Consider the following 25620-nt stretch of genomic DNA (forward strand, 5'->3'; position numbering starts at 1 on the left):
TCCTGCCTTTCTGGTGCACTGGTCTTATCATTTCAGCTACTTTTATCAAAGTACTTACCATCGCAAGCTTAAAATATTCCTTGCAAGGCGTAAGCGAAGTGGCGTACATCAAATGATTGACTGAAATGATTATATATGAATACTTTATTCCTCACCTGTCAAGTAGTCTAACAGTCGACAAAGGAGATCAAAGAATTGACTGCAGTGACGTTGTAATCTAAACGTTAAAGAAACATGAAAAATATTTTCACAAAATGATCATTTTCGCATTATTATGAAACAATCTCTTTGACGGGGGGGGGGGCATGGAAACACAAACAAAAGTCATTGAGAAAAAGGAATCTTATAATTTAAAAAGAGTACGAAAGCTGTTGATAGCTGTGATGGTACTTTGCGCAGCAGAAGTCCGGTCTTTCTTAACCAGGTAGAATCTAACCAAAACAGCAGCCCTGCCCATTTTCCAGTACCGTGACTTCCCTTGAATTTGTTAGCAGAGGGTAGGACTCGCCTAGCTTCTCCTGTTTGTTGATGTTTCCCCTATCCCTTATTAAACAATATTAACTTGAATAAAATTGTGCATGCGAGAAGGTGACCTTAGAGAGAACCGTACCTGTAATTTGTGCATGTGAGAAAGTGACCTTAGAGAGAACCGTACCTGTAATTTGTGCATGTGAGAAAGTAACCTTAGAGAGAACCGTACCTGTAGATTGTGCATGCGAGAAAGTGACCTTAGAGAGAACCGTACCTGTAGATTGTGCATGTGAGAAAGTGACCTTAGAGAGAACCGTACCTGTAGTTTGTGCATGTGAGAAAGTGACCTAAGAGAGAACCGTACCTGTAGTTTGTGCATGTGAGAAAGTGACCTTAGCGAGAACCGTACCTGTAATTTGTGCATGTGAGAAAGTGACCTTAGAGAGAACCGTACCTGTAATTTGTGCATGTGAGAAAGTGACCTTAGAGAGAACCGTATCTGTAGTTTGTGCATGTGAAAAAGTGACCTTAGAGAGAACCGTACCTGTAATTTGTACATGTGAGAAAGTGACCTTAGAGAGAACCGTACCTGTAATTTGTGCATGTGAGAAAGTGACCTTAGAGAGAACCGTACCTGTAATTTGTGCATGTGAGAAAGTGACCTTAGGGAGAACCGTACCTGTAATTTGTGCATGTGAGAAAGTGACCTCAGAGAGAACCGTACCTGTAGTTTGTGCATGTGAGAAAGTGACCTCAGAGAGAACCGTACCTGTAGTTTGTGCATGTAAGAAAGTGACCTTAGAGAGAACCGTACCTGTAGTTTGTGCATGTGAGAAAGTGACCTTAGAGAGAACCGTACCTGTAGTTTGTGCATGTGAGAAAGTGACCTTAGAGAGAACCGTACCTGTAATTTGTGCATGCGAGAAAGTGACCTTAGAGAGAACCGTACCTGTAGATTGTGCATGTGAGAAAGTGACCTTAGAGAGAACCGTACCTGTAGTTTGTGCATGTGAGAAAGTGACCTAAGAGAGAACCGTACCTGTAGTTTGTGCATGTGAAAAAGTGACCTTAGAGAAAACCGTACCTGTAGTTTGTGCATGTGAGAAGGTGACCTTAGAGAGAACCGTACCTGTAGTTTGTGCATGCGAAAAAGTGACCTTAGAGAGAACCGTACCTGTAGTTTGTGCATGTGAGAAGGTGACCTTAGAGAGTACCGTACCTGTAGTTTTTTCCTCTGACATGAACTGTAGGTGTCCATAATGGCAGGGGAGCATTGAGCATCACACTCAAAAGGAAATGATTTGGTGTCTGAAGTTTGGGGTCTTAAAAACAACAAAGACGAGATTTCACGATAAATTCAAAGAAAACGAAGTATCATCAAAGCACAGAAAGAACACGACAGAAATTTAACTGTTACGAAAGCCTTTGTGTCTCTACCATGGACTAGCAAACCGAACATCAGGCCCCAATGGTTGGAGGGGTGTGGATAAGGCGATACACTGGATAAATTTAGATTATTTTTATTATTTTTATAGTAAAGTTTTCTTATTCTTTTGTGTTGAACTTTTGAAGACTTTGCATTTCCTTTGTCAAGAGACTTAAAGTAAGATATAGACTACCTAAACAGCACATTATAATTTTATTATTCATAGCCATATAATTATGTAGTTTAGGTTAGTGATATTTTTCCTGAAACGGAGAATTGTAACTTGCAAGCTTTTTTTTTTTTTAATTTTTTATACACTTTCATGTTAGATTCAATAAAGGTTATTTCTCGTCGAAAATACACTGGATAAATCTCACCCGGTGGAGTGTGGAGTACATTTGTTGACACGTATGTGCTGGGTAGCGATCAATCCGCTGGATAGTGTTATCCGTTATTTGCAAAAATTGAGCCCAGGTTGGCAAACATTAAAAATACTCCATTTTTACCCTATACATAAATGGCAGACTTGATTAGTACTCTTTTGTATTCATGTAGCTAAACCCAGCTAGCCTCGTCAGTATGAACAATAAAAAACCTTAACTCAAAGATGAGGCTAGCTGCGCTAATTTACGCGAGTACAAAAGGATATCAGATGGGCCTGGCATTTATGCATTCTGTCCATGCAGCAGTTTTCTTAAGTCGTACCATATTGTGTTCATGCACATACCTCCAACGGGAGTTTGACTCAGAATCAAAAGTTGTTCAAGTGCTGTCGACCGCACCTAAAGAGAAGATTATATTATTGTAAGGTAAGATTTGTGGCTCAGTGGCTAACGTCAAGGAAATTACCAAAGCCCTTTAACCCTTAAGGGTGATTGACATCTAACTTACCCCCCCCCCCAGTAACACTGCTGGATCAAACACTACGGTCACGAGGAAAAGGAAAATGATCGCGGCAAACTAGAGAAATTCTTGATAGGTGAACAAATACTCCATTTTATGCTCACCCATGTTTGGGTGCAAAGAGTAAAATAAGCAGCTGTGGTGGAGAAATGACAAGCGTCACTGACAGATTTCTTTAATATAATAATAATAATAATAATAATATTAATAATAATATTATTAATAATAATAATAATAATAATAATAATAAGTTAAAAATCATCTAAAAATTAAAAGGGTTAGAGGCGTGTTTAAAAAGATATGTTTTTAAATGTCGTTTAAAAATGTCTATCGAACTACTGGATCTTAGTTCAAGTGGGATCGAGTTCCATAGTCTCGGTGCTGCCACAGCAAACGCTCTCTCTCCATATGTTTTCAGTCTTGCTTTCGGGGTCGCCAGAAGGTGTTGAGAGGACGATCTTAATTTCCGTTCAGAGGTGTGGTACTTTTATTAGTAATTCACTGATGTAGGAAGGCGCTGTTCCTACCAAACGCTGTTCAACTAAACGATCAAATGAATACCTGAGAATTGATGGAGCCTATAAGAACTTCCACAATGAAGTCATTTACATTTGGGAGATAGTAAAATACTCCTGGAAAAAAAAAATTGATCCGTCAGACAATTGCATAAATGAATAATACCAATACAAAGTTTTCAATAGTTGTGATTGTAATACGTCTTACCCATTAATTGCGTTCTAAGTTGCAAACAGAGAACTAAAAGCTGAAGGGCTTCGCCAACTATAACAACATCCTGGTAAGAAAAAAAAAATCGTGTCCGTATGGGAGAATACATGATACTGAACACAAGAGCTCTAAATATACCATGTTTTTGGCCGACCACCAGTGACAACAAAAGTGGCCATTCCCACATCTATAATGGATTTTCCAGGAAATTCTCGCACATGAGGGAAGAGTATTGGCTGGTAGACAAAGTGTAGTAGACTGTTTTGTGTGTTTGTTTTTAGTTTCAGGGTTGGTTTATTTTTGCTGATATTAAACATTCCAAGTATATGTATTCCAACTGACGATGAAGAAATTAGGGATATGTATAAATCAATGAGGTTTTGTTTTCAATATGAGTATAAATCATCCGTGATGTATTATTTTGTAATCAATTCATGAAGGCCAACGCGGAAAGTGTAAAGATCACGGGTATCAGATGAGACTACGAAAAATCCGTCCAATTCGGCGAAGTCCGTAGCGTAATTTTCTTTTTCTTTTTTTTTTTTTACCCGCGCGACGGACTTCGCCGAAATGGAGGGACTACTTGTAGTCTAGTGTCAGATGTTCAGCGTCATGCGGGCAGGCCATGCCACTAAGAATAACAAGTTGTACGTCAATAAATCATGTTCAAACCTTGTTTGTAACCTCTGAGGGGTTCCCACTGGAAACACTTGATCTGAAGGATTTCACAGACTCCGAATCACTCCCCCCTCCTCCCATACTACTTCCTTCATCATCCGAGCTCTGACTGGATAACCTTTGCCTACCCCCGGCCAGGTTTATTCTGCCAGCAGCTGCAGCCCAAGCCACACGCATGAAACATGCAATTGTTTCTGCAAAATCATCACGACCCATTGTCTGAGATGAGAGAAGAGAAAATTAGTATCTTACAATAACAAGACTTTCAAACTTTTTCATGATTTCACTTCGATTTATCAGCTCACAAAATAAGGAAAACCCCTTTTCGGTAAGATGTGAAACTTACCATGTCTTATTCGTGATCTATGTTAGTAGAGTGAGTTTTCAAAAATATTATGAATGTCACACCAATTTTGCGACGCAAGAAATAATTCTGTATTGCAGTAAGTCAAGTGAATTAGGTATCATGTAATAGTATGTTTCCAGTGTCGGCCAGCGTGTGTAAGTAAACAATTTCTAGGTGCATATCAGGTATCAATGTTAGTAGTGTAAATTAGAATGACTTTGTAAGTAACCCTCATTATCATATGATCCATGCGGCCCTGCGCGCGCAAACCCAAAGAAAACCATAGTGAAAGCTGACTTGTGTAGGGCCGGCCCTTCCACACAGTCGATGAGCACATACAACGTGAGTTATGTTACGCTTCTATATGGTGTGTTTAGTAATATTATTACTGTATAGATGAAAAAAAAGGTGTGACCTAGGGTAGCCTTTTACATTCCCTTCCTGTACTACAATGGTAAAAGTAATACAGTAATTGTAGCCGTCTAACCTCGTGAAAAGTTACTGTACATGTATAATCGTTGGAATTTTTTTTCTCGAAAAACAATAACAGCAATCATAACAAAAACAAACAAAAATTCGAAAGAGTAAAACACGTTTTTAAAGCGGTATATTATTGTGGGAACTCGGGCTCTTCGACATACCTCAATAGCAACTCTAACTGAGGGGTGTACATCATCGATGACGCTACTGGAGCGTGCTCTTTTTGCTTCCACTGCTGAATTGTTCAAACTGTCATTCAAATCTGTTTCCATGGTACCTGTTGCCATGGAAATTGGTGAGGATGCAATTGTTGCGTGCTCCCTGTATGGTGGAGAAGGGGGTGCTGTGAAGGAGTTTTCTGAGGATTGTCCACATAACAAAAACCTTGAAGACAAATGAAATAAAATAAAATTTCAGAGTAACGATTGCAACACGCAGTACACCCTCAGGATGGAACAGAAATGACGAAAACCCAACCAAATTAATTAGCAAGACAGTGCCTTTACATATAATGCTCTGAAAGACTAAAAACCAGACAACCAGACAACCACTGAAAACAGAACAGACAAAACGCAAAAACATAGTAAACAAAAAATACGAGAAAATGACGCCAGAAAACAAACAAAAAAAGTTCAATTAATCACATACCTTGCTAATTGTAAACAAATTGCATAGCAACCTCTGCGAATCTCAGTATCAACATCTTGAGGAAACATGTCCTTCTGGAGGATATTCACCACAACACTGTTTAGAGAAGGCAACAAAAAAATACAGCAACACTCAGTATACTTACAAAGTCATCCATCCGTTTATCATCAACAAATACGGGAATAGACGAGGAAGTCATTTGAAATCACTTTGTTTTAAAAGAGTACTGAGCTCCACAGTTAAGGTTGCGCTTAATAGAGCAGTTTTCAAAGGAGTGCTACAAAATCAAAACCGAAGTGATCCCAGCGACCAATCACAACAAGAATTTACATAATCGCTAGCCAATGAGAACTCAAAGTAAGAAGAGGCAAACTGCTTGGAGCGCGGGAAAACGTGTATGACCAAGTCGCGATTATTTTTATCTGATTGGTCAAAGAGAACGGTGCAAGTTTTTTTGGACCAATCACAGAGCAAATTTATGTAAAAACCAAAGTAATCCAAGATTACTTTTGACATTCAATTAAAAGTAATTCATCATTTGTCTCATGATGTATGAGTCATTTCTGATTTGGATCAGGACGTTTAGACCGCTCTGCCAATCTCCCCCAAACAAGAAGTCGCCTGGTCATGTTTCACCTGAATGAATGAATGTTTTCTCCGCGCACTTAAACCAACTTAAATATGTACAAAACATCAGTTGGAGGAAATGCACCCTAATATTTGTCGTTTTAAGACACATCGCATCTACGATGTAACCAACAGAAAAGAGTAGAGTTTCAGGAACAACTCAATACCTCAGTCCCCCAGCTGCTAAAAAGTTTTCTTTGAACATTCTTGCATTAGCACCTCCATCTCTGTTTTGAGTTGGCATCAACTTGCTACTTAGGACCTACAAATTGTTAAAGAGAACACTAAGACACTGCCGTGACTTCCAGCCCTGTCAGTTTGTTTTTCAGCACTGTGACTTACTTCGTGTGAGTTGATAAACACAGTATACTCATCTCCTTTTCAATGTTGTAGTAATAATACATGTACAAGTACCTCAAGGTTATAAAGTATTCTGAATGGGGACATGCCGGGCATCACACACTTGAACATGTTTTGTAAATTTGTCATAGACAACATTCTGTCATCGGTACCTCCAGGGGAGCAGCTGATGTTGTACTGTAAATAAAAGAGTTTTAACACATGGTTGTATAGTGTATAAATAATAATAATAATAATAATAATAATAATAATAATAATAATAATAATAATAATAATAACAATCATCATCATCTTTATTTAACGTGGGTAGAAACACTTAGCAGAAGCTAGTTTACAGGTTTTCCACGAAATAATATTAAAGAATGCATATAGTTTATATATATATAAACTAAGTTAAAACATCAAAATACTATAAAAATCTGAGAAAATGAAAAAAAAAGAAAAAAAGAAAATGAAAAAAAAATTACAAAAACATGTTCACTAACTGTAAGTTGCACCAGTAAGTGCTAAACAAGTGCAAGAGAAAGTGATCTCTCACCACAAATTCTTCTAAATACGAATAATTTATTCTTGCGAGCTGTTTCTATTGATCGACTCAAAAAGAAAATATGTTTCCTCGGGCAATTGACTACTAGCGAACTTCAAGTTCGTACTTTTACAGTCACACAGAACGAAACAACTCTATACAAAAATTAGATTCGATGGCATGATTGAATTTAACAAAAAAATAAAAAATTGCTATGGCCAATTCCTTACCTGTTGTCCTATGGAGTCCAAAGCTTCCTGTACGTCGGGATCTGTTGGTAACAACATCAGTAACCTCTGCACCCGCATGGTAATGCTGCAACAAGAAAACAAAATTACCAGAATAAGCAATTGCTGAGATCTTTCATAGATGTATATCTTTGCAATTTTTGTGGCAGTTAAGAGCCGCACTGATTTTGAGACAAGAGTTTACCTCAGTGACAAAGTATGTGTGTACTTTACTCTCAAATAACAGACCTCGTTAAATCAATAATACAAAAACATGCCAACCAACCTTGGTTCTTCAAGCTCGGCCAGTTGATACAACTTGTCAAAAGCTTTACACTCAGTGGCCATGATAACACCAGGCATCATCCTCTCCTTAAGGTAAAGTCACATTTTTACAGTCATATATTTACAGTAGCAACTGAAACGCAGCTGTTTTAACAAAACCTGGTTAGAGAAACCGTCTGTTTAGCTTGCGAGCAGGCGGTTGTGTTTAGGTTTTGCCATGCAATCCCATCTCGGGTCATCACCGCCTATCAAATCATCGGCAGCCTCTTATGGACAAAGTTATTCAAACCTCCATAGATATCTACTATTACATGTCAAAAAGTGGAGATAGACAGAAGGCTACTGTAAAATGTTTCTTTCATTTAAAATCAGTGCACAGATGTATTCTCAGGGCCGGTTATTTACACCGGGTCTAACCCAAACCACGGTTTTACGCAATCAGTGAGCCTCGCGCTCTCTCTGTAAGAGAGTTGATTGAATTAAATACATGTCTTTACGCTGTTAGCTTTCAGTTCTCTTGACAGTGTTCGCATTTAAAGAGATGTTCAGATCCAAGGTTGAGCTACACTGAGTATTGGTTAGGAAGCATTTTTGCCAAGCAACGGCTAACCTTTGTTTAAACAAGTGGCCGTCATTGTCTAACTCACCTGTTCCAAAGCATAGGTTTGTCGGTTTGATCCACTTGCACTGGACTAAAACACAAAACAAATCATCGAATGATGTCCATAAGGTGTTCGCAATAATCATATTTCATTTTATATTTTGCTACATTCAAGTTATATATCATTGTTGCAAAACTTTTTCCTCCAAGTGTAGCTATGGCATTTTCACAAGAACCTGAACGATCATAAACGTACCTCATCAATCCGCATGGCCTCTTGACTCTGTGAAAAAGAAAACAGAAGATCCAAATTCAATAAACTATTTCAAAATCAAAATCAGCATGACAGTATTGACACGAAAAAATGCCAGCGGGGAACATTTTCCAACATCCGATTTTGAAAGAAAAAAAAAGTTTAATGTTCTATATCTAACCAAGATAATTTAGTTGATCAACCGAGCCGACAATGTAAAAATTGACCACCTTAAAAAGTTTCTATAGCTGACGTTTCAAAAGTTAGCCCTTCGTCAGAGAGAAAACTGATCATTCTCGTGGTCATTTCAAAGTGAATACTGAGAAAAGAAGTTTAACCGCACTTTGCTGCAATACACTCTATCCTTCATTTAATGCTTTATTAGTATCGTCACCAAAAATAAAGTACAACATCGTCTACAGGGAGTGAAAATCGGGGTTTTTGGGATAAAATCAGTATGCCATTCCTGAAAAGTGCAACTTCAGAGGCGACAAAACAACAATTTTATTTCAATTCAGCCCAAGTGCAGCAAAGCACAGTCCTCAGACTCTATAACGCCAAGAGAGACAGAAAGTAACCTCAGCTTCTTCCTTGGTTGGTACAGTGGTGACCCCTGACACAGAAACTTTGGCAAATAGTAGTTGTTCATCTTCAAACTCCAGTTGATACAAAAGCTTTTGATCCTTGGACGGCAAAAGCTGAAATCCACATAAAAGAGTTTGCAGAACTCGTTAATTAACAGACTATTGAAAAAAGGCACTTAATTGATTATTCCTTGTCTGTGAGCAAGTCACTTAGAGAATAACAATTATTAATGTATACTAGAGCTGTTTTCAATTGTGTGTTGAAAGTAATCCATGATTCCATTGGTTTTGCTTTACTTCGCTGTGATTGGTCCAGAAAACTCGTTCCAGCTTTCAACCAATCACATTCAAACTAAAACAAATCATGAGCTGGTCACTCACGTTTTCCCGCACTTTCTGTTACCTTTCTTCGCTCTGTGATTGGTCCAGAAGACTCGCGCCACCTTTCAACCAATCACATTCAAACTAAAACCAATCATGAGCTGGTCACTCGCGAATTCCCGTGCTTTTATTACCTTTCTTTGCTCTGTGATTGGTCCAGAAAATTCGCGCCACCTTCTCAACCAATCAGATTCAAACTAAAAATCAATCCTGACTTCCTTGTGTTTCATGCGGTTTACCTGTTTTTACTTGGAGCTCTTATCGATGATGTCAACCTTCACTCCAATTGGCTGTTGTGATTACTTTCAATTGGTTTTAGTTTTTCTAAACGCAAGTGAAGACTGCTCTTTTCACATTCAGGAATAAAGACAGTGAAATGAGTATGCTCAAAATATTCCAGTAGCACGCATAAAAAATAGATGTACAGACCTTCATTTCGTATGATGCAACATAGCTACAGCTGTAGGTAGGGTAACGTTTGGACATAAAATAAACCTCTAACGATAGAGCCACTAAGGAGTCAGACTAACACTTGAATTCAAGAAAGTGGATTAAAGAGGCACATACCAACTTTTCTGAAGTAGACAACTGAATTTGCTCATGATTGGTATTCAGGCGGTTGGCTATCCTGTGACGAAGGGACTTCAAACTTTCATTGGAATGGCACTAAAAGCGGGTGGCAAAATATACATAAAGATAAATAAAAATTCTGCAACACTTTTATTTAGCTGACAGGTATTTTTCAAAGGGACAATCTTTTCCTGTTTGCTGTGATTACTTTCTGTTCAAGTACTAAACAAGGAAAGAAATGAAATATTTCAATTGAAACTACTTGTCAAGAATCTTTCCATGTACGTTGAATCACTGTTTTTATCCTTTGCCAGAAGCCAGCGCTTTCAAAAGCAGCTGGGTAGTAAGTAGATGTATCCAGTAGAAATGCATTGGCTACCCACTTGAAAGTCATTTTACTCCTAACATATGTACATGTAATTCTCTTCAATTGGTTGACTTCTAGGAACAACAAAGCAACACAATTTTGAAGACCTCAATTGCAGAAAAATAAAACTGAAAGAGTCTTAACCTTCAAATTTTTCCAAGGGAGCTAAGATCTCCATTGGAAGAGGAGGTTCTCCAGGTCTTCAAAACAACCTGCCTGTTATTGTAAACCAATTATTCATACCTGAATAATGTCCATGAAACCAATTCAAAACCCATATTAAATGTATTCACAGACACATACGTTTCTAAAGGATACATACATGTACACCCAATGAAAGCTAAGAACTACAACAAATGGATAAGAACCTGAAGAGTGATCTCTTGTTTGGGTAAATCAGATGACACATTAATGGTGATGGGATATCCATGAAATGATGCTCCATGGGGTAATAAAGTACGAGGACCAGCATGGAGATCCTAATGAAATATAAATAAAGCAATTATAAAACAAGTGTTTAACATGAGAGGCAAAATTGTATGGGCCTTATACCTTATACTCATTTTTCCTGTTTTTTTTTTTTTTTGGTTTTGTTTTGTTTTGTTTTGTTAATAGTTTTATTTTGGGGGGTAGGGGAAGGGGTTGTTTTCTCTTAACTTTTGTTAGTTTGTTTGTTTGGTTGGTTGTTTTTGTTTTTGTCTTTGCTGATTTGTCACTTCTTTTCATAGTAACCCATCCCACATGAGAGCAAGTTGAAAAGTGTTTCTCGTGCCAGAAGTGTTGATTCAATCTGCTTTACCCAAATTTACACTTTCCATAATTTAGAGTACCACAGGTCCTTCTGAGCTACAAAGCCTTTCCACGTGTCACTGAAAATAATTATGGCCAAAAGATTGACCCTCGATCCAACTGAACTCTGTGATTATCAAGAACAGCTTTCACATGATAGATTGGCATGCAAGTGTGGCTTTAACTGTCTTTGTATCTTAATATTTCATTCCAATCACCTAGTCTTCCTGCTCCAAACAATAACTATGACAACTATAGTTTATCATGTAATTTGGAAAAAGATGAGCTACGGTGTAGGGAGGCTTTAAGATAAACCATAGGAAAGTTAAACCTTTAATTCTGAGGAGTGACCAAAACAGAATTATCCTCACAATATCAATACCATATCAAATAGAAAAGTGATAAGAATAGAGAAAAACACAAATAAGGGATCTATCATTGATCTAATGACAAAGTCTTATTTAATAATATGAATTGTATGGCAGACAGTAAGGAGAATTTCTGATGAAATCACGGCAATGAGATGGTGAATGATACATGTACATCTAATTTCAAACATTTAAATAACATTATTTTAGTTTAATTATTGGGTAACAAACCTCAACAGTTATGATATATTGTTCTACAAGAACTAAAAGCCTCTCAACACTCAACATGTAGTTAGCCCTGTAAACAGGAAAAAAAAACCACAAAAATCAACTGTACAATGCTCAACCTGGAGATGTGAATGTACCATTATTGTACAAGACTCCACAACTTTGTCTATTTTACTTGTTTGCATGTTTTTTCTCTTTTTTTTTTTTGTTTTTTTTTTTTTTGTTGTTGTTATAAAAATGCCTCCAGGTTTTCAGAGGCAAAGACCATCAAGCAACTACTGATTCCTGTATGGTACAACTTTTAAGATGCTGAAAAAAAGTTCCCTCTATCAAAGCCAGTGGTAAGACAACAAGAAAATCCCACTGATACTGTATATATACCTAGAAAAAAAAAAATAAGGTCAAGGCTAGCTGGCCTTAAGCTAATTTTCTGCCCATACCTGGCTGATCCTGGACTAATTGGTACATCAGGTGTCGCTGGTACAGAAGCAGCAGCAGCTGCAACACCTGCTGCTTGATTGAACAAATTCTGTCCCAAGCCAGACATCATTGCCTACAATTTATATACAATTCAGTGCGACAAATTTAACCAAAACAAATTGTCATCAATTTAAATACAAGTGCAGTTAATCTTCCCTACTATAGATATCAAAGGGACAAAGCAAAGTGTTCATTATTGAGAACTGTCTTTTTTTGGCAGAGGTCACCATGACTGTGCTTCTTTTAAGACTCTACTGACAGGTTATGTTAGTTTCCAGTGACTAAAAATGAAGGACACACAAGCCATCACTAACAAATTATCAATGAGGAACCTCAAACAGCTTAAGTAGCACAACCAAACTAACAGTAAGCCAGAAGGACAGAGAACACAATGTGATAATTCGTAAGTAAGGTTTTGACCAAAAAAATTGCAGTCCAACTAAAACAACTCACCTCAAGGCGTTTGTAGCACTCCAAAATAAATTTCTTGTGAACATTTACAGGATCCTTAAAGAATAGAACAGGTAATCATGCATTAAATGTGCAATATAAAAGCACTACTCCTAACAGAAAGTGTGATATTGTTTACCAGGATTTTGTGTCAATAAAACAAACAAATATACCATCAAACAACAACAAACATATGAAACATATGTGTGAACTGCGGTTATGAGACGTATATGAGCACGATCCTTCGCAGTAAAGCACTATTTGAGCAATAGTGAAAATCAGACCTGAAAAAAATTTCAGGCCTGTACGGGATTCGAACCACTGACCTCTGCGATACTAGTGCAGTAGTATCGCAGAGGTCAGTGGTTCGAATCCCGTACAGGCCTGAAATTTTTTTCAGGTCTGATTTTCACTATTGCTCAAATAGTGCTTTACTGCGAAGGATCGTGCTCATATAAATATACCATCATTACACTGTTAATACTAATAAAATTAAAATGCTTAAGAGAAAATTATTATGATGCTTCTCTTAACTTTAAAGCCAAAATTAGATAAGAGCAATTGTTTTAATGTCTCCATGTGCACCGTTACAATTATGGATAAATGAAACATTGCTTGAAGGATGTACACCAACAACACATAACAAGGATAGGACACAAATATTATCTGTACATTGTTCATTTTTTACACCCACCTTTTTCAACTTTGGAGACAGCCAGGTGTAACTAAGTTCCATAAGTTGTTTAACAGCCAACATGGCGATTTCCTCTGATGGAACCTCAAGAACAATCCTCCACAAGTAATCAAAACCCACAAGGTCCATTTTCTCAACTGTGTAAGTGTTACCAATCTTTTTGATGCGATTATCATTCTGGTTAACATTCTCCAGAAACGCTTTGCAGCAAGCAAACCCTGTATACAAAATACCGTCAACAAATTACACTTTTTTAAACTCATTGAAACATTTGCTACAAAATAACACCACCATATCATGATGTGTCACCTCATGCCATTTTAATAATTAATCAAATCACACGAATGACATATCACACTAAGTCATTTGACATCAACATATGGACCACAGGTGTTCACCCTGTGAGCCCAAGGAGTGACCACCAGCAACTAATTTCTCTGTGCAGAATCATTCCTCAATATCACGAGGAGAAAGGAAGTGATCGCCAACCTAAGATGTTTTGATTGTTAAACAAATTCTCCTTGTCAGCATCAAAAGGATGTGCATGGAGAAGACAGGGGAGAAGATGGACACTGATGTTTGGTGCAAAGGATCAAATGTCACATTTTATGTCTGGCATTCCCTTTGGCCTCCTTAATCCCTAGTGTTGCAGGATGGTCAATTTAAGACCCTCTTATGGTTTTGTCACGTGTATTTTGGTGAAATCAAATTAAGGGGGTCAGTTTCTAAAGAAACTGTGTTGCTACACTGGTAGGGGGTATTCCAGATAATTTGTTTATAGCAACTGAGTTGCTAAATGCAAATTGGGCACTGCAAAGAGTTTGTAAAACTGACATTTCAAGCAATAGACCTTCATCAAAGCAAAACATTCAGGTCTAACACTAAACATTCCTGCTTCAGAATCTTTTTACAGTGGCCAATTTACATTTATGAACCCAGTTGATAAACCAAATTGTGATAAGCTACTGGTTTACATTATTTTCCATCTCTGTCAGTGTACCTTTCATAGTCAGCTTACTGGGATCCAGCTTCAGAACCTTTCCTGTAAACATTTGAGATAGCGTGTCTGGCTCTAAATCACACTGTCCTTTAAAGAACCAATCAAAACATGTCTGCAGAGGTCAAAATGAAATGAAAATTAATTGAAAGAAGTAATTTATTCATTACATTTATTTCTCATAGGAGAGGGACAAAGAAAAATATATGCATCCCAGTTGAGAGGTCAAAACTCAGGCTCATCCAAATAATCTGCATCCTCCATAATGGTAAGATAAGCACGGTCAAAATGTTAATAGATAATTTGCTTTTAGCCTGCAAGTCAAACATGTTTCTCATTTTCTGTAAAAATTCCACAAAGGTTGTTGCAATCAGGAATAAATAGAGTCAGTGCAGTATATTGCTTAAATCGCTCTCGGGACACAAATTCAATTTAAAATCCATTTAAAGTTTAATTACTATTAGCAGTACAATCATTATCATTAATATTTTTATTATTACTATTATAATCAAATAACTCCCCCACAGCCAAATACATAAATAGAAAAGCAGCTTAAAATAATATCAACCAACCTCACGATCAAATTCGCAAGCATCAACATTAGCTACCAGACAATCCCAGATATCTCTAGCTCTATGCCAGTGCAGGTAGAGAACCCCTTCTTGCAAGACAAATGCAAGGAAACGTAGGTGGATGTTGACAAACTCCTTGTGTGTATAGCGACCATCAACTAGGGTGTCTTCTTCCAACCCACCAGGAGAGGCAGCTGTGACAGCAAGCTGGTGACAGTTCACAAGGCTGGTGACAGTCAGCTTGATTATGTCATGATTCTTATGAAGCTCTGGAAGGATTCCCTGAAGATACAATACATTTGTGTTAGCTTAACCTGAGCAACAACAAAATTAATTATCACAAAAGACAATACTTGCCTACTAAGGAAAGAAGGGAGCTGTTTCTAATATTTAAAATACAGTACTCCTTTAATTGTAAACTGTGTGATACAGAAAGGTTAAGAAACAAAAAACAAAAAAAAGAAAATGGGTGCAGACTTACAGAAGTCCCACAACTTGCATTTAAAAAGCAACTGTTTTGCAAATTGAAGTACAATTTTTGAAATAATTATTCAAACATTTCCCTGAACTTTGATTTATTGTCAATGCAGTGTTCCTCTTTTCATATTAACCCCCAACAGTACCTTGTATTACTACTGAAAAATTGCCTGGAATTCATGAAATTTCAAGAGGTGAAGGATTGCTCCGACCATCTGTTTGAAATTTTATTTCATCTATCGTGGTTAAAATAACGGAGAACACTACTGATGATTAATTTTGATAAACAAGAAGAATATTCAATCCATGGCACAGTGTTTTGACTCCTGAAACCAGAGTTCTAAGGTTTAGGCACTTGTTTTGGTTATCGGTCACTCCAAAGCTTATGCAGACATAAAACTGAACTAACCAATTCATCTCAACATTTTAAATCAATCATTATAATTATATTAATTAAGTTTTCACTGACCTCCCCCCCCCTCCACCAAAAAAAAAAAACGATACAAATTGTTCAAGATTTTCTTTTTCAGCCAAATACAAACCTTGTCATGCTTGTTGAACTGTTGTTTCACCATTCCCCTTGTGATTTTCAAAAGTTGACGGATGGCTGGTACAATCAAAACTCCTTTCCTAATGTCCTCCACACACTTGACAGCATAGTTCTTTTTTATTTGTTCCTTCACTGCATAGGAATCACTGAGGATTTCAATGTGTGATTTGAGGGCCTGATCAACCATATCAGTTGTTAGAGATGGCAGGTGAGATAAGCTCCAGAGAAGATCAAGAACCTGAAACAGAAACACAAAGCTGACATACACAAAGCACTGATAAGGAACTTTCAGTCACATATTAATTTTCCTCTCCAAAAAGCACTTAATACCAACATCATGTTAGTCTAAACATGTCCCTATACTGTGCTAATTATGAGAAGTATAATTATGTACCTTAGTGGTAATCTTTCCCACTCTAGCTTCCTTTCCAATTCGTCCAATGAGCACAAGCAGTTTCTCCTTCATGCGATCATTCTCTGATCCCCAACTCTGGAAAGAGAGATGAGATGTTATGATAGATATCTTCCACATACTGCAATTGTTCTCAAGGTATTGGTATTGAGATATGGAAATTGAGATCACAAATTGATGTGGCTGGGTAGAAAAAGGTCACTAATGGCCCAACAAAAACCCTGTCAACAAAAAGTCCCATGACTTATTCCTTGGCCCTAGCAGTGTATTGGAAAAACATTTTCCACCTTTTTTGCTTCAACCAACCAGCGAAGAATTACACTTGACATTACCAAGGACTACCAAATGTTTACCACTCTGTGCTCAGTAAAAAGTAGTATAAACGATAATTCAATGTTGTTGATAAAAAAATAATAATAATCATGAATAAATTATACCTGTTGGATCAGCACAAATAGGTGTTCAAGTTGGTTGGAGTTAAATTGTACAGCTGCCGTAGCTAAGATATTATGAATGTTGTCTACTTCTGTTGGGTGTTTTCCAACCTTAAAAGTGAAACAAAACAACTAGCACTTTGACAAATTCCTTTAATTTGATTACTACCAGCTATTAGCAATTCCTTTCCTTAAATTTCAAATGCAACATCAAAGCTTCATAATCAGGTTATTTATCAAGCATTCATCATTAATTTTTGATATAATCATGATAAAATAATAAATAGTCACATCAATGTTTTGTTAATTGTATAACATTTTTGCAATCAATTCAGAAAAACTTTTTAACAGATGTAGTAATTACATTTCATTAATTACTAGAATTCCAAATTGTAGTATTAGCCTGCAGTCACTTACATCAAGAAACTACAGTGTGCAGTTAATAATGCTACTCAGCATTACAATGCAGGTACAAATAAGAGCATTTACCTGCATTTTCCATATGGTTGTCAATTCATCCAGTGAAAGCTTTGTTCCAAGAAATTCAACTAGGACTTTTATTCGGTCACAATACTGAGACTGATGTAGATTACCTGTTTGTCATGTAAGAAAAAAAAAAACAAGCATTGCATAAATTCTGGTTTCAAAACCATCCCATGCTGTTTATATCTCTCCTCTACATACTAAATAATAATAGTATTGTAATAATTTCATCATAATATTATTATGTAACTCTACATTCAAATAAGAACCATGCATAGTCAAAAAAGTATACATGTGGTGAAAAGTTTCAAGTCATTACAAAACATAATGTCATAGAAATGATTGTCCAAATCTGTTTGTATTTAAGGTATGGCATAGACCCTAAGCTAATACATAACTATTGGCTACTTAGCAATAATTTCTTGAGAAATTGCAGTTTCTCAATAGAAACCTCCAGTTGCTACAGGAAAGAGTGGAAGATTGTTTAATGTGCTTCATATTCAGGTGCTGAGCGGGAGTTCATTTCATATTTTGTAGTTTAAAAACAACTGATTTTCATTTCCATTTAAATTTCCTCACTTTCAAATGCGATTGAGAGCACTTTATTTTGCAGCAGCCACTCTGTGATAGCATCTTGAGACAAATTCACTTTGGTGTTCTTGTTCTTCTCTGAATCTTCAATCAATTTGCACACCTGGCAAAAAAAGAAAAAAATTCAACTTCAGAATCGCAGCACTGTACTTGAACTATGAAGAAATTGATGAATTAATCTGAGCTGTCGATCAAATACTACAGTTCAAGATAGGCGACACATAACAGAGCTGGACACTACCTTTTCAATTTACTAGCCACATGGTAAGTGACAACTTAAAAGTTACAACTTACAATTTCAGTTTGTTTACTAACCAAAACTGGCCAGTGGAAATAAAAAATCAATAGCCAAAACTGAATTTCTAGTCTGTGGCTAGTTGGCTACCGTTTAAGTGTTGAGCTCTGATGTAAGCGGGATATTTTCATAGGATGAGAACTGCCCATACAATTATTTCGCCTGCTTAAGAGTAGAGGTATTTTGTGCTTTAAAATCATTTCAGGTTATTGAGATTTCACACTACATACATACATGCATCTTCCCTTCTTAAGGAAATTGGATAAGAGAAGCAAATGAAACTAATTTAAAACTACAACACACATTGGTATGAATATATCAGTGCTTTCAATAAGACCTGGCACCCGCCGGAGCTCCGGCGGCTATTCTGTTGCGAGTCGCCGGGTATATTTCACCGCGCTCAAGTCGCAGTCGCCACGCTAAGTCGCAATCAAGTCGCTCTCTGGCGGATGTTGTACCGAGGTAGCCACCTATTTCAAATCTTATTGAAAGCACTGATACATGTACATACAAAAAGTACTGATATATGTACATACAAAAAGTACTGATATATGTACATACAAAAAGTACTAGGAACAGAAAGCACACTTGCACTGACTGTAGATCTAACAAAAATCAGCCATGATTCCAGGTACAAACCTCTTTCAAGGAGTTCATCTTTGCATTAAAATGAGGACTTTTGAGCATTTTCAGAGCAACTTCCAACCTCAAGTCATCCACTCCAGCCACCATGTTCTGCCAAAGTCTCATACACAGGAGTTTGAGAGTTGTCAACAAGTCAAACACATCACCAACTGTCTGTAAAGAAGAGTGTTTTGATATTAATGAACTAAAATTGATTACTGGCAAATAATGTGTTCTTCAAAAGATTGCAACCATTCTCAATTTTTTTAATCATTCATGCAGTGAAAATTAAAGCAATGGATAATAATAAACTCCTGCCTCAAAATTGACAAAAACTTTCCAAAGGGGGCACAGTCCTTTAACATTAAATAAGATGGTCTTGAAATGTCAGAAACTAAGCCTAACAGGGAACAATAAAGGCAACATTTTAGCAGAAATATTAATTCTTTGACTCCTAAGAGTGACTAGCAGCTAATTTCCCCTGACAGTGTCATCCCTGAATCAGAAATTCAGTTATGAGAATAAAGGTAATAATAACCAACATTTGGAGTACATTCATACTGATGTCAGGGTGTAAAGAGTTCAAAAAAACAAAACAAAAAATTAACCCTTTTTTACTTCAGGTTTTTTTTAAGCTGACTTACCTTTTGTTTCATATCTTCATTAGTAAGTTCTTGAATATAAGCCAAGGTCTTTTCAAAAACATCACTGAAGACTTTCTACAATGAAAAGCGAGCGAAAAAAAAAAGTATTCTATTAAATGAATTTCCTTGCTACATTTGTAGTGACTCGTGCCTAAGGGGGGGGGGGGGTGTTATGATTGCATCTTTGAAGTGAAGGTGACTTACAATGTATTGTGTTATTTTGTGAAATCTTACCGGTAACACTTTGGCATTCAAATAACTGGCACATATTCCCAATGGTTTTAAAAGTGCAGCTAGCATCTAAAATGAGAAATGAAATGAGTTTGTAAAAACCTAAATAAATTAAATCATCTTAGAGAGGAAGTCAAGAATTTAATCAAAACTATTGATAAAAAAAATTTGAATTTCTGTCTAAAATACTGTTCAGATGTATGTCACTCATTAACTGAGCAGTGCTCTTACTGGGGCATCCACTTTCTCAGCTGTCTCAATCTGCTTCTTAATTTCCTCAAAACCACCATGCTCTGCAAACTGAAAAAGAAAGTTTATGCTTGCCAGTCTTTCTTTCTGTTAAAACTTTAAAAAAACACACACACACACACACATACACACATGCGCACAAACTCACATACACACATACACACATACATACATACATACATACAGACAGACAGACAGACAGACAGACAGACAGACAGACATACATACATACATACATACCTACATACATACGTTAATTGACCACTCCCCATAGGGGCTTTCCAGGGCCAATTCCCACCCATCCCACCCAAGGGAGGACATCCACCACACAGTAATCTCGTGCGAGGGAAATTAACATCTCCTACCCCTAACCTTGCAGGAGACGGGGCCTATGGTTTATTCATCCTCATCCGAGAAGACTAGAATATCTATCCATTTCTTGATTATAGAAAGGTAGCAAACTTTACAGTCAAACTAAGTGAAGTGTACCCCTCAGGATTACATTAATGATTTGATTATTTGAATATTGAACCTGCTAATCGTTTCAGGAGCACAATAATGAATTGAATATTTGAACATGGAACCCACTAACCGTTTCAAGAATGCAATAATGGATTGGTTATTTGAATATTGCACCTGATAGCCGTATTCATTTTGAAAAGGCATGATCATTGTTCAAATCAGAAGTCCATTTCAGAAGTCATTCGCTCCTACGAAGGGCTAACACCCGAAACGTCAGCTTTGGTAATCGTTACGGCGGCCAATTTACCACTTCAACTTTGTTGATATATCCAAATTATTTCGTTACTCCCACCGATGCAGCCCCAAACAGTTTCTTTCAAAACTATCAGCCTTTATTCATTTCTGATTGGATTATGCAAACACGCGATGATGGATTGGAACCATTTCAACATGGCATCAGAAATGGCGGGAAAGGTGAGTTCGAGTGTTGTGTAGAACTTCTTGTAAATGTTGTAAATGGAATGTTATCGAGAGCTTTTTTGGCCTATTCACATCTTAACGAACTTGTAGAAATTCTTGTGTGTAGTCATGGTCGAAAAAATAGTTTACGGGCGAAGCCATCGCAAGACTTTCTTTATTTTGTAAATATTTGCGATCGACTGTTTTCGCAGTGTTTTTACAGTGTAGTTTGTTCATTTTCAGGATTCTTTGTCAAATAGAACAATCTTATTGGACTTCAGAAATGGACTTCTGCTTTGAACAATGATCCACGCCTTTTCAAAACAGATACGGCTACCCGGTTCAATATTCAAATAATCAATCCATTTTTGCATTCATGAAACAGCTAGCAGGTTCAATAATCAAATAATCAATTCATTATTGCATTCTTGAAACGACTGGCGGGTTCAATATCCAAATGATAAATTCATTAAATGTAATCTTGAGGGGTATGTTTCACTTAGTTTGATTGTAAACTTTAAGGTGTCACATATTCAATGCTCCTTAAGAGTACGTAATCATAACAAAAAAAATTGTCACTAAAATAATATAGTCACAAGTCAGACTACATCTAGTATCAGACACACCCAAATAAAGGGCATAATTCCCATAAAATACAACTGATGTGTCTGCAGATGTTGTAACATATCTGAGTACTTCATGTATTTAACTCAGAAGTCGTGCACTTGTAAGAGATAGATGTAGAGTGATAGAGTTACCTTGTTTATCAAGTTCACCAGCCACCCATAAGGTTCCTATGGCAAAAACAGAAAAAGTCACTTCAAGTGCCTACTGACAGTATTTAGTGATAGTATACTTTACATAAACTGTACTTTAAAAAAAAAAGCATATTGAAATTTGTTGAATTAAATTTTAAATAATATTTCATTTAAGTGTATAACTTAATTTTGTATTTCCTATTCTTTTAACAAAACTTATCATAAATTATAACTTTAGCATGAATAAAATTGAAAATCAACCAAATAACTTGGTTGTAAGGATTTCAAAATTTTACCAATTATATTTTGACAAGTATTCAACAAAGAAAAGGGAGAGAGGGGGCTGAAACCAAATTCAAAAATTTTGGTCAATCTTTATTTTTTTCAATTTTCCAACAAAATTTGTCCAAGATTGAAGTTTGCAAAAGCAAAAGTTAAACTGGATTGTATTGTAAGCTACTCCATAGACAATAATTTACCTTGTATGAAGTATGAGTGTAATAGGCTGAACTTGGTGGACACACTGCATAACAATCATCTGCTCCAAACACTCCTTCATAATACTTCTTGTCCCACTGTTTGGTTCTGTTTTTGAACTGGAACTCTGTTTCTGGATTAAATGCCTAAAAATACAATAGCCAACTGAAAATAACTTTAAGAGTGTCTATTTTAAAATGAATTCAAACAGTTATCATAATGATAAAAAGATGAGAAAACTGAGTTCAATCAAATTCCAAGTTCCCATGTAACATGTACATGCAACACAATTTAATAAGTTAAATGACTGTGAATTTACGAAAATCGAATATGTGAACTACAGTTTAACTAATGAATAGGAAAGCAACCATTATGATAGCAGTTCATAGAACTGATTTTCATACATTCACAGTCTTTGATTCATCACGTCACAAGTTTATTACAACCACCATAATGACCAGCTCCCACATGGCTTGTTAGCTCAGTTGGTAGGGCACTACACTAATAGAGATCATGGGTTCAAATCCCACACAGGCCTGAATTTTTTACAGGCCTCATTTTGACAACTGCTTAAGTAGTGTTTATTGGTATGAAGATTGCTTTCATATTCACAATCAATCAAAATTCCTAATTGCAAAGCCAAACATGCTTCAAATCATTACATGTGTACATATACAGTACCTGTGTCAATAGTTCAAGTAAACCAAATGGTACTGGTTTGTACTTGAGTCTGGAAGCTACTAAATTCAGGAGCAGATGGAGCATGTCGTAAATTCCCTCATGGATTTCTAGACCCCATCTGTGGACTGCCTGTGTTGTCAGCAGCTGTAGCAAAAAGGAGAGAACAGTGAATGGTTTCAACCCAAGAGTAACAGTTGATCTTGTAGCCTATCCTTTTAGGTGAGAGTACAAGTATTTCCGAAAAGGACTTTGGCTGATAGAGGTAAGGGATATTTGGACAATCTGAAGAGAATTCAAGATTAGAATCATTTGACTCAGATATGTCATCATATTAAGGTTGTCCCAACCTACTTTAAGTTAATGCTGTACTATTGACAACGGTCCTTTTCAAGTTTATTCTTAGCTCAACAATCACAATATGCAATAAAATAAGAACAAATCTCACAACAGAGTCAAGTAAACACAGTGTAATAGTCATCAATACATTGCTTACCACATGAATGTACATTAATTTAGGTCACTTCGTGATCAAAATTTAATGATTAAAACTTACCATATCAATGACACATAAACTGATGTGTTGACAACTTTTTATGTGTATCAAGAAAACCAATAATCTTCACAGGCTGTAGATGAGCTTCAATTTGAGCAATTTCAAAGGTACAAATGTGTAAATGTGATCATACCTTTTTGAAGCATTCAGGTAGTGCTCTGTCCATAAATCTCTTGCAGTTTTCATCAGCCTCAGCAAGACCTAAAGAAGACATATTATTTCAAGCTTAATTTACTATGGTGACTATGCCTACTCTAACTTCAGAATTTTGTAATCCCGAACTTTTAAGATTCACGTAAATGTTTTGGACATGTGCGCATCTAAAGCAAGTCCACTTATTAAAACTAACCCAACATATAAAGAAGGTATGGTAAGTAGGAAGCTCGTTGCAGCTTCAGAAAATGAATCTAGTCATGCAGAACAGCTTAATAAGAAGGACTGACTCACATCAAATGTAAAATGAGTTGGAAAGTTAAGTAGTCACAAGGTGGCATTAGGTGATCTACAGAATATTCCAAGGGATGAACAAGAACAGATCATGAACATGAACCACATATGAAAAGCATACACTGATCACAAAAAAAATTATCAATCTAACACATCCTCCTTTTGGTTTCTAATACCTACCAGCACTAAAAAAAACAACACAAACACCCTCAGGAAAGTTAATTTTGATGATAAAATTAGATATGGATGTTTTGACTCGTATGCCACAATCCAAATGTTTTCCAAAATTTTGAAAAAATAAAATTCCAAGTAAACAGTAGCATTCATCTACAGACACTGTTACAATATTGTACGGCAATTGAAAGATTTCTGACTTTTTAGCCACTCACACCATAATGTCTATTTTGCTTTATATGCAGTAATGAATTTTTATAGGTTGTAATTGTTTGCCTTTTCTCCGTAAGTCTTGTATTTACCGTTATATATATATATATATATATATATATACTTTTTTTTTAAATATATAATTTATATATTTCTCTTTATTTCATGACTGTAATTTAGTAGCAGATTGTAATTCTCTGACCTATGCCATATAAGCCTCTGGCTTTGGCATCTAATTATCGTTAACTTGTCCATAATTATTATTAAAGATTATTAAAGAGAGATTATTATTATTATTATTATTATTATTATTATTATTATTATTATTAAAGTAGTATTTCAGTTTCAAACACTAAGTTTGAAAATCTTTCCCAACAGGAGAGTTGAATGCATGCTGAGCTGTTCCTGATATGATGTGATGTGATGTGGTATGGGTGCACCTGATATTTTCCAATTTTACAAAGGCATAATATTAAACAATATTGGGATACAAATCATTGTTTTCATAAGAGGCTATCGATGCAATTGTAAAGAGACACTCGAAACTTGAGCTTAGCTGCTTAGGGAAAATAATTATAGGAAGTAATGCTTTAAGTACACAGTACACAATTACCACTGTATGTATAATTTAGTGTACATGGGAGTCAGATTTTTCAAAATCAAGAACAAATACCGAGGAAAAGAAAAGATCTAAAGAGGAAGACGAAAACTAAACATTATGGTCATGCCCACTTTCGTTTCACTCACCATCTTGAGCAAATCTGGCTGCACTTTGTAAGCATTTTCCCAAAGATTCGTCCCTCTTGTAAGGAATTGACCAGTTGTCCACAAAAACCCTGTCCTCCAGTTCATACAGGTTAGTAGTGGGAAATTCCAGTGGTATCTCCATGCTTTCACTTTCATCGCGACTGTGACCAGCTCCATTTTGGGACAGACCTGCAGGATTCATGGCTTCGTCGTACGATGGAGGTGGTTCTCCCGTTGGAGGCTCAAAAACGTCTCCATCTTCACCTTCCCTAGAATCCACTAAAGGAGGAATCATGTCTCCGTCATCCGAGCCGTGTTGCGTCTCCGTGTCTTTCACTTCCGTGTCTTCGTAATCAAAACTTGTGCTTGTTTCTTCTCCCGTAAGGAAAGCCACAGCATCATTCAAGTCATTCTTTGCCAAACTTAGCGCTTTGCGGATCTGCGCGCTGTCGACAAACCCCATGTTTAGCAAAGTGTCGACGTAAGCTTCGTTTGGCTCCACCATTCTGACAATGACCCCTGAGGTTACAAATTAATGAATCGCAACTGCTGATCTCCTCATTCAGGTTTTACACTCTGTCGCCATGTTGAAATTAAGGGCTGTCCCGGATGGGTCATTACCTGG

General features: G+C 36.5%; 1 protein-coding gene across 2 annotated transcripts in view; it reads right to left on the reverse strand.

Annotated features, from left to right (window-relative positions):
• Positions 1 to 25602, reverse strand: part of LOC111333387 (ubiquitin carboxyl-terminal hydrolase 24) — a 45354-nt gene extending 19752 nt beyond the window's left edge. For both annotated transcript variants that reach the window (XM_088739637.1, XM_088739636.1), the window contains exons 1-37: positions 24996 to 25602; positions 23551 to 23618; positions 22865 to 23008; positions 22186 to 22329; positions 21707 to 21742; positions 20010 to 20078; positions 19782 to 19847; positions 19548 to 19622; positions 18919 to 19077; positions 17973 to 18087; positions 17400 to 17503; positions 16914 to 17021; positions 16459 to 16554; positions 16057 to 16302; positions 15038 to 15319; positions 14469 to 14580; positions 13469 to 13686; positions 12778 to 12831; positions 12285 to 12397; positions 11848 to 11914; positions 10828 to 10938; positions 10090 to 10188; positions 9136 to 9255; positions 8561 to 8587; positions 8351 to 8395; positions 7705 to 7790; positions 7422 to 7506; positions 6720 to 6842; positions 6473 to 6567; positions 5679 to 5774; positions 5192 to 5414; positions 4199 to 4423; positions 3524 to 3593; positions 3362 to 3432; positions 2625 to 2679; positions 1691 to 1793; positions 156 to 217 (exon numbers count right to left, since the gene is read on the reverse strand). In XM_088739637.1, coding sequence (XP_088595763.1) covers positions 156 to 217; positions 1691 to 1793; positions 2625 to 2679; positions 3362 to 3432; positions 3524 to 3593; positions 4199 to 4423; positions 5192 to 5414; positions 5679 to 5774; positions 6473 to 6567; positions 6720 to 6842; positions 7422 to 7506; positions 7705 to 7790; positions 8351 to 8395; positions 8561 to 8587; positions 9136 to 9255; positions 10090 to 10188; positions 10828 to 10938; positions 11848 to 11914; positions 12285 to 12397; positions 12778 to 12831; positions 13469 to 13686; positions 14469 to 14580; positions 15038 to 15319; positions 16057 to 16302; positions 16459 to 16554; positions 16914 to 17021; positions 17400 to 17503; positions 17973 to 18087; positions 18919 to 19077; positions 19548 to 19622; positions 19782 to 19847; positions 20010 to 20078; positions 21707 to 21742; positions 22186 to 22329; positions 22865 to 23008; positions 23551 to 23618; positions 24996 to 25500 — 4477 coding nt within the window. In that variant the 5' untranslated portion in view covers positions 25501 to 25602. The remainder of the gene's footprint in view (positions 1 to 155; positions 218 to 1690; positions 1794 to 2624; positions 2680 to 3361; positions 3433 to 3523; positions 3594 to 4198; positions 4424 to 5191; positions 5415 to 5678; positions 5775 to 6472; positions 6568 to 6719; positions 6843 to 7421; positions 7507 to 7704; positions 7791 to 8350; positions 8396 to 8560; positions 8588 to 9135; positions 9256 to 10089; positions 10189 to 10827; positions 10939 to 11847; positions 11915 to 12284; positions 12398 to 12777; positions 12832 to 13468; positions 13687 to 14468; positions 14581 to 15037; positions 15320 to 16056; positions 16303 to 16458; positions 16555 to 16913; positions 17022 to 17399; positions 17504 to 17972; positions 18088 to 18918; positions 19078 to 19547; positions 19623 to 19781; positions 19848 to 20009; positions 20079 to 21706; positions 21743 to 22185; positions 22330 to 22864; positions 23009 to 23550; positions 23619 to 24995) is intronic.
• Positions 25603 to 25620: the final 18 nt, after the last annotated feature.

Source organism: Stylophora pistillata, chromosome 11, assembly GCF_964205215.1.
Source record: "Stylophora pistillata chromosome 11, jaStyPist1.2, whole genome shotgun sequence".
NCBI classification, from domain to species: Eukaryota; Metazoa; Cnidaria; class Anthozoa; order Scleractinia; family Pocilloporidae; genus Stylophora; species Stylophora pistillata.